General features: G+C 43.1%; 1 protein-coding gene across 1 annotated transcript; it reads left to right on the top strand.

Moving 5' to 3' along the window:
* The first annotated feature begins 600 nt into the window (after positions 1-600).
* BTG4 (BTG anti-proliferation factor 4) lies at positions 601-2,684 on the top strand. Its single transcript, XM_048328995.1, has 4 exons — positions 601-773; positions 1,312-1,449; positions 1,605-1,800; positions 2,286-2,684. Exons 1-4 carry the CDS (start codon positions 601-603, stop codon positions 2,469-2,471), a joined length of 693 nt encoding a protein of 230 aa, XP_048184952.1. The 3' UTR covers positions 2,472-2,684.
* The last annotated feature ends 6,309 nt before the right edge of the window (positions 2,685-8,993 follow it).

Genomic DNA, 8,993 nt, shown 5'->3' with positions numbered 1-8,993 from the left:
ATCTAACACACACCTGCAGCTCCTGCACACCTGAATGTTGCTGCATTCCTCAGCTCCACATGATTCCACTTCCATATAAAACCTGACCAAACTCTGCCAGGGAATGGAGGGAGGGGGTTTTTGGGTTCCCCCTCTGTCTCAATGATACAGGGCCTTGTGGTATTTTGTCTGTTTTCTTAGTGCCTCTTTGAGGTTGTTTTGTGAAGTTTATCTCAAGTTTTCCCTGTCTCTGCTGTCAGAAGGTGATGCTTTTGGTTTTCTTTTTACGGAAAAATGCCTATATATTTGTAAGATTTGCTGCTTGTAATATGTGTGACATGTAAGAACTGTTACATTTTAAACTCTTTTTGAATATTATCTCTTAACCTGCTTAGTGTAGGGGCCTTCTAGTAACGCATTAAACTGGTTTTAATATCCAAAACTAAATTTAATCTGCTGTTTGGCAGTCAGGCTTATCCAGGCTCTGTCTATCTTGGCTTGTGCAGGTTTTGCAGCATCTATTCTTGGAACCTGATAGTGCCTTAATGTTATTAAATCTCTCTGGTGTGGTGTTTCATCTCTACTCCAGCAGCTCAGGCACCCCCTGTGCTGCAGTTCAAGATGAAAGATGAAATTGCTGCTGCGGTCTTCTTCATCACAAAGCTGGTGAAGAGGGAAGGCAAGCTGAGCAAGGATGAAGTGGAGAAGTTTGCAGCTAGGCTGACCACGGTCCTGTTTGAAAAGTACAAAAATCACTGGTACCTGGCCAGTCCCTGCCAAGGACAAGCCTTCAGGTGAGAGGGCTGTTAGGAGATGGACAGGGCAGGTGGAGCCTTGGGTTGGCATTCAAGAAGCAGTTCCTGGAGGCCTTAAAGTGAAATAAAGGATGCAAAGGGAACCACCAGGATGCTCCTTAAGCTTGAAGGAAGGATTGTTAATTGGTGAAAATTACATTTATTTTTCACCTGAAAAGGAGTAACTAGAGAGCTGGGGGGGGGGGGAATCTTAAGACAAGTGTCTTAATTAGCCTCTGACTCCTGGGATGCAGAATTCAAGTGGTCTTAAAGTGACTTTTGGAATGTTTCTGTTTTAAACACTTAAAGCAGCAAATTGCCTAATTAGTAATTGATGAGAATTAAAAGCCAAGCCTTGTTTGAGTTGATGATTCAGCTTGTTGGGCTGAATTGCTCGTTGGGGCTCTAAGTGAGAACTTGCATCACCAGGTTAAAAGTGCTGAGGCAATAAATAGAGATTTTGGGTGTGCTCTGCACGAGCAGAACCTGCAAAGCTGCAGTGAGATCTGAACTCCAGCTGCACTTTGCTGTTCCCCAGGTGTGTGAGGATCAATAAACAGCAGCCACGGGATCCCCTGCTGGACCAGGCTTGTGCAGAGAGCAGCGTGGACTTCAACCAGCTGGGCTTGCCCGAGGAGTTGACGGTGTGGGTGGATCCCTTCGAGGTGTCCTGCAGGTGAGTTCAGAGCCTGGGGGCTGATAAACACCAGGTGCTGTGTACTTAATCAACCTAAACCTGCTCCCAGCCTTAATTAATACCTGAGGGTTTGCCCACTTTTGGTGTGAGCTGGCTCCTCCCAGAGCAGCAGCACTCACCTGCGGCCGCTGCAGGTACGGGGAGAGGAACGAGCCCTTCACCGTGGTGCGCTTCAACGGGGAGGAGAACCCCGAGCTGCCCCAGCAGATCAACCTTGCCGTGGGGAGGGCAGCCCTGGACAATCACTCTGGCAGCTCCTCGGATGAGGAGAGCTTCAGCAAGGAGCCCAAAGCCATCCCCACTGTCAGCAACCCCAACAGTGTGTACCAGGTGAGCTGGGGCAGTGGGGCTCAGGGGGGAACTTCTCACTCCAAAATTCCCTCAGATGTGCTGGCAGGTGGGGGTCAGGCTCTTCTCCCAGGGAAGCAGTGACAGGATGAGAGGAAAAAGGCTCGAGTTGCTCCAGGGGAGGTTTAGGTTTGATTTCTCCCCTGAAAGGGTTTTCCAGCCCTGGCATGGGGTGTTGCCATCCCTGGATGGTGACCACCCTCCCTGGTGGAGTCAACCAGCCCTGGAGGGATTTCAAGCATGTGTAGATGTGGCATTTGGGGACATGGGTTAGGCAACAGCTGGACTTGACCTTAGAGGGTTTTTTCCAACCTCAGCGATGCTGTGAGTGGGATGGAGCTTTGGTAGGAGGCACCGCTTGCTCCCTAAGCTTCCTCAGGAAGGAATGCGGTAGAATTTTGATGGCCTCGCTCCTCTCCTCTCTTTCCCCAGCACATTTTAACATTATTTCCCCTCTTACTGGTCAGTTCAGTGACTTCTGGAAGACATCCCTCCAGCCCTGGTGCCCGTACCTGCAAAGGACGCCCTACGAGGCCCACGGCTCCCACTTTGGCCAGCCCAGAGCCTACAGGGGCTACAGGTCCTACAGGCCCATGAGCGCCTTCCCAGGCCCACGGATGGACAGGTACCACTGGGTCAACACCAAGAGGTAGATCCGTGGCTGCTTTCAGACTCTGGAGCCCTGCTTTCGTTATGGGGTGAAGGCTGGCCCTGCAAAACCTCATAAGAATAGCACTTGCTGCCTAATCTGTCTGTGACTCTGTATTTATGAACATTTTGGGGGGGGGGTTTTATACAGGTTTTTCAGTGTTTTAAATTGATGTTAACATAAGAATAAAGATGTAGTGTGAGACTCTTCTTGTGAGTTAAAAAGGAGATGCATAAATCAATAAATTTATTCTTCTCGTGAATTAAAAAGGAAATGAATAAATAAATGTGCATCTCCTTTTTAACTCACGAGAAGAATAAATTTAAATAAATAAATTTACTCTCCTTGCGAATTAAAAAGGAAATGAATAAGTCAATAAATCTACTTATTTATTTTGTCAAAGCCATCTGCTGGTGGTGCCTTTGAAGAGTGTTCAGGAGCTTTTTGGTGGAAACACCAGCATGTGAAGGAAGATAAAAACATCCCCCAAGCTGCTTTGAAGGATGCTTTGCTTCCTTCTGGCAAAGGTGTTGTGAGCCAAGACATAAATATCACCAGCAGGGATGTTGGGGGTATTTAGTGACTCACAAAAATATTTAAATGGTGCTGTGCCCCCATGAGGTTTGTACTGATGGGGGAAAAAAAGAGTTTTGGGTGGCTTTGCTCTTCTTCACTTGCTTTTTATCCACACTGGAGGTGGGGCTGGATTGGGGTGATTGGAAAATACTGAATATTTTGTGTTTTGATGTTTGGCTCTTGAATTTGGGAGGAGGAGGAGAGACTGATTCCCCAGGTTTAGGAGCAGGGATGGTCTTGGACAGTGCAGGAGCTGTACTGCTGGGTGGGTTGTAGCACAGAGCTGAAGTGTGGTGGAGAATGTTTCTTGCACTTTAAGTGTAACTCTGCAGATATAATTAACCCCAGTAACCATATCTGCAGTTTTTGCTGTGTCATAAAATCATAAAACTGCAACTCTCAGCTGCAGAGGCCTCAGAACACCTCCTGGAGGGATGCACTGGTTTAAAGAATAATTTATTTAACACCAGGAATTGAGTGAGTCTATATTTTGCTCCTGTTCCTGGAAACTCTGAGTCTGGGCTTTTGCAGCAATATTTCTTCTCACCACTTGGCTGTGGCCAGAAATGGCAGCTCCTCTGGCCAAAGTCTTGTCACTTAAATTACTGCACTGCTTTCACTCCTGCTTTAATGAGCCTGTAGGATGGAGAGGAAAAATACATTGTAATTAAGGTAAAAATAGAGTATTTTCTTTGGATTGAAGCCTAATGCCAAATTAATGCAGAGTAGCAGGAACCGAACCACCAAGTTTTGAGCACCATCACAACTTTCTGCCCCGGGCTATTTCTTCTTCCAATGCATTTATTTGTTTTACCAAACTCTCCTTCTCCACACTGGTTATTTCAAGGTAATAAGAAAGCAGATCTTCGTTGCCTTTACTACTTAAAAACTGCTGTTCATCCTCTATGATGTGCACCAGCTCCTCAGTTAATGCATCCACTTTATCCTCCAGTTCTGAAGGGGATGAGGAATTGACAGTTTCCTCTTCAAAGCTGAAAAACAGGGGAAATGTTTAATTCGAGAGGGAAGAAATGCCAGTATTAAAATTTTATCCATAGGCTCTTCACAGGAGCAAACCAGAAAGACAAATTTCACTGTACAGGGTGGTGGGGTAATAAATAGTAAATTTAAATAGTAAATAATAGCTCCTGGTTAATTGTTCTCACCGTGCCCTCCTTCCACTACTGCTCAGGGGATGAAGGAAATCCTCTTTTTTCTTCCCCAGCCTCTTGTCATTGAGTGTTTCCTCAGGTTTCACACGGAGCAAGAGGTTCTTCAGGAACACAGAAGTGGAGAGAGCAGATAAATGTTGATTTTAAAAGCCTTTTTGTAGACTCTTTAAATATCTTTTCATGGTATTGCTGTTTATGCTGACCTAATGATTTACATGAAATTAAATAATTTATTTTAACCTTCCTGCTTAGGAAGGGGGTTTTCTTAGCTGGGTTTTTGAAACCATTTAATTGCCACTCTAACAAAGTAAAAAATGAGGGGTGGTGAATTTTTTTCCAACCAGATCTTGTGGGGTTTTTTTTTTTTTTTGTTACCTTCTCAAGGAGTTCTGTGGCTGTGAGGCTTTTCACTCTCACTTCAAAAAGTTGGGAGATCAGGTTTATTTCCTCTGTGGAGAGTGGTTCCTCCTTGAGCAGCATCTGATTTATCCCGTGGGATTTATCCCCCTGGGGAGCTGCTGAGAGCTGCAGTCTGAGGGAGAACATCTCACCAAGACAGGCCTTTAGAGCCTAGAGAAATTAAAAAAAAGAAACAGCAAAAAAAAGACTTTCTGAAAGGTTTTGAGAACCTGCATCGCACCAAGGTGTTGGGAAGGAAAATTCCAGTTCCCTCTTTATTTTCCAATGAATTTATCTGTGTTCTGAGCTAGGACTGTGATGATAAAGAGCTTTTCCTGCTGGATTCTCCCATTTACTGCCCAGGCGGGGGTTAGAATGGAGTTGTCTGGCTTTTATCGCCTCCGTTCTGGCAGCATTAACCCTTCTCTTTTAAAGTAAGAATTTTTCACAGGAATTAGTTTAATGTGGTTACATTGAGAAAATACTGATGTACCTGGTGGAAAAACCTCAGGAAGATGGGGTTGGTGTCGTGGCTGAGGTCCCCAGCAGTGACACGAGCCAAGCAGTGCACCAGGAGCAGCAGGAAACTTCCCACAGAGCCCAGGCAATCCCTCAGGATGAAGAGTTTCTTCTTGGAATTCTGGGGAAAAAAAAGGAATATCCCCAGCTGGGACAAGGGCACAGCAGGAATTGGCTCAGCCCTCCCAGTGGTTTATCTCAGTTTCAGGTGAGTGCAAGGACTGGAATCAGTGCTGGGGGATATCCATGTGCACAGGACTTCATGAAATGATCTATGGTGTGAATTTAAAGCATTCCTGTATTCTCTGCTCTAGGCAGGTTTAGATTTATATTTTATGAACTTTAGAAAACTTTAAAAAATAACACTAAATAGTCACATTTTGTAATTTGTTTATAGTGGCCTGTAATTTAATTATAACAAATAAAATGCTGATACACTGACTCCTATAAAGCTGACCTAGAGAGAATTTGGTAGAAATGAAAAGTGGTAGAACTTGGTCAGGAGAAACTGGAAAATCAGAGCTGATTTAATGGATTTAAACATGGGTGTGTTAGGTTTGTGCTCAGAGATATCTGGAGATTATTAGCATTTGATGATTTCTTACATAAATATATTTCTTTCCTAGAAAGCATCAAGCTTGTACGACTTACAGAAAATATTCAGTGCTTGTCCTTTTGCTTCCCAGTCTCCTGGAACTTGATGGAGATAAAAATATTGCACGGATGTGGGGTGGACAAACCTGATAAAAGAAAGAATTCCTGAAGGCATCGCCTGGGGCATGGCTCTGGGGGAGGCTGGAGGCAACGCACAGGGTGATTTCTGGAGCCTGCAAAGAGAAGGGAAAATGCTGCTGTAAGCACTGGAGGCACCTCAGAGATTAATGGGATCTAAGTTCAATTAAATGTCAGCTCTGATTTGCAGTGGGTGCACAGAGCCAAAAAAATCCACGTGGAAATGGAGACTGAAAATCCTTAGGATTTCCTCTTGCCAGCTTTTTAATTAAGTAAATGAAAGTGTGCTCCAGGCCTGGAGCTCTGGGTGGAGCCACTACAAGTTTATTATTGTTATTTATTTAATGCTGTTACAAAACACCCTGGAGAGTTTACCCAGAGGTGTGCTAAGAACTGTGCAGAGAAAATGAGAGAATCCTTGTTCTGAGGTTTAAAGGGAATGTGTTTTATTACAAAATTATGCAGCAGGCAGGGATTAATTCCTCATTTCCTAAGTGGTGTGCTCAAGAAACAACAAATACAAGAACTGACTGTGGATCTTTGGACTGGAAAACAATTCCATGCTGTTGTGGAGAAAACAGAAGTGGAATTTATTTCCCAATATTTGCACATTTGTCATTGTCTAATTGATTTTACTTAGTAAAAGTAAGTACCCTGTTGGCTGAAGGGTATTTTTGGGTAAGTTTTGCTGATGATCAGATTTTAAACACTCACTTTAATGTGAAATGTGAGGAATTGTAGGATGGAGAGGCCGTACTGGAACACCACAAACTCCCTGGGAGAAAGGGCTGCAGGATCCACTGCTGTTAATTCTCTTTCCTGACTCCTCGAGGACTCCTGCATGCCCTGAACAGTAATTTCTGCTGCAAGAACAGTAGAGTTTCATTAGATTAATTGATTTCTATTTGCATTTTGTTTGTCCAAGAGGTAACACTGCAATACAGCTGGGTAAAAAACTGCATTTCTCATCTTTGTTATAATATTGTTCAAAGCAAAATGAATCCCTGTTGATGCATTGTGAATTTTTATAAGATGATCGAGGAAATGCCCAAAACTTTACTTTTCTTAGAGAAAATTCTCACAATTAAGGTCTGGAAAAGTGGCATTAATGACACGTGGCTTAGAGCTGGTCAGCAGCAAATTCAGGTGATTTGGGTGCTGAGTCTCTCTCCTTCACTGGCAGAGCCCTCTCCTCTAAAGGAGAGAATAACTGAGGTGTCTGTGCAGCAAAATCTGATCCTAACCAACAGCTCCCTAAAGGATGAAGCAGAAATCTTCCAATTACACCAAATTCTGGCTGTTTTATGAGAAGGAAAAATGCTAAAATTTACTTTTCTCCAGCCTTTGGCTCTGTCCCAGCCCAGCTGCCACTGCATGACTTCGGAGCTCATCGTTCACCTCCTTCAGGAGGCCGAGGAGAAAAGAGGCTTTTTTACACTTAATTCCATCTCCTGTGTAAAGAAATGTAGAAATGTTGTTTCCCCAGACAATCCTTTTCTTACCATGTTTGTCTGAGCAAACACTTCACGCCTGGGGACTTTTGGGGACAAGGTGAAACAGTGGCAGGAAAAAGAACAAAAGTCATCAAAATGACTTTGATTTTTTTACCTTGCAGAGGAGGTGCTGTGAGCTGAGGCTTCAGCAGGGTGATCCTGGATGCCATCAGGTGTTCTGCCTGCTTCAGCACCTTGATATCTGTGAGGACAGGATATCTGCAGGCGTTATCTGGCATAATTCCAGAGGGACTTACATCCATTTCTTTTTCCATAAGCTAATTTTGACTTTCCTACACAGTATTCAGGCCTCAGTTTAGAAATGAACTGGTAGGATTAAAAGCTGTACTTTTCTTTTTTTTTTACTAAATATCAAATTTTTGGAAGATGTTTAAAAATGTAGAAGTGTATTGGAATCTCTCCCCTGTTCATTTCCATCAGGGACCCCCAGGTAATGCATCAATATCAAAAAATAATCACAGGTCATTTAAATTCTCTGCCTTACTCTTAGTCAGGAACAAGAGGAGCTGATCCTCTGCCTTTGTCCCTGGAATCTGGGAATCCTGGGTGATGTGTGATGGGGAATGGCTGTTCTGCTGCATTTTCCCTTTTTTATCTCCTTCTAATCTCATTCTCAGCTTCTGCAAATCCAGCTGGAAATCCTTTCCTAAGGAAGATTTTCTCTCAGTGCATTCCTTCATCAAACTCTACAAGGAAAACAAAGAGGTGAAACAGTGCCTGTAAAAAGCTGTTAAATTTCTCAGACCCTCTAAGGGTGAGCTCTGTGTTGTGGATAAGGCAGGTCTAGTCCTCACAATCAGTTAAAAAAACAACTCCAAAACCCCTAAACTCACCATTTTGGGCACAACCTATTTTAAGAAGCTGTTCTTCTCCTATCCCTTTCCAGTTTCCTATAGTATTACATTTCTGTTCTCTACTTTCAACCGTTTTCTTCATATGTATTAATATAGATAACATTTATATTATATTTGTATATATATTCACATATGAAATGGGAATTTCATAATTCAGCGCAGCTACAGGCACGGTCTCATCAACACTATACCATTAATTTTATGTCCTGTCCATATTCAATTAAAAAACATTTGGGATTTGCTCTTTTCTAACCTGAAATGGATCAAAACTACTTGAAATATTCTCAGTTCTTTTCTTTTCCAGGAAGTGCTTCAGCTGTTCCTTCAGCCTTCTTGTTTTCTGCTCCCTGAATTTTCTCACTTCATTGGTTGTGGCCTTTGCTTCATCCACAAACTGTAAATGAAAAAAAAAAGAAGCTCCAAACCCAAAGATCCTGGTATTGTTTTGGGAACTTTGATACTTGGAGAACAAAGTCCTCTGCACAGTAAGAACAGCAATTATTTATTATTTTCTGAATCAGAGTGCAAAGAAATCTATTTTGAGTTTTACCTTCTCCTGGCTGCAGCCTTTTAAGCTTCTCACCATTTCCCTGAAGTGGGTTTCTCTCAGCTGCAATAATCTTACAGCTTGTATAAATTCCAGCACTAAAAAGAAATACTCTGTGTTGTCCTTCAGGAGCTGCAAAATGTCCCTGCTGTCATCATCCATTGATAAATCCTGGAAGGTAGATTGGTCATGTGAAATACAGCCTGGAATATC

The sequence above is a fragment of the Corvus hawaiiensis genome, chromosome 25 (assembly GCF_020740725.1).
Source record: "Corvus hawaiiensis isolate bCorHaw1 chromosome 25, bCorHaw1.pri.cur, whole genome shotgun sequence".
In the NCBI taxonomy this organism is placed as follows: Eukaryota; Metazoa; Chordata; class Aves; order Passeriformes; family Corvidae; genus Corvus; species Corvus hawaiiensis.
This window is presented reverse-complemented; position numbering and strand designations above follow the sequence as displayed.

Coding starts and splice junctions, on each gene's coding strand:
- BTG4 (XM_048328995.1), top strand. CDS start 601: ATGAAAGATGAAATTGCTGCTGCGGTCTTCTTCATCACAAAGCTGGTG. Junction 1,450..1,604: donor CCCTTCGAGGTGTCCTGCAG/GTGAGTTCAGAG, acceptor CGGCCGCTGCAG/GTACGGGGAGAGGAACGAGC. Junction 1,801..2,285: donor ACCCCAACAGTGTGTACCAG/GTGAGCTGGGGC, acceptor CTTACTGGTCAG/TTCAGTGACTTCTGGAAGAC.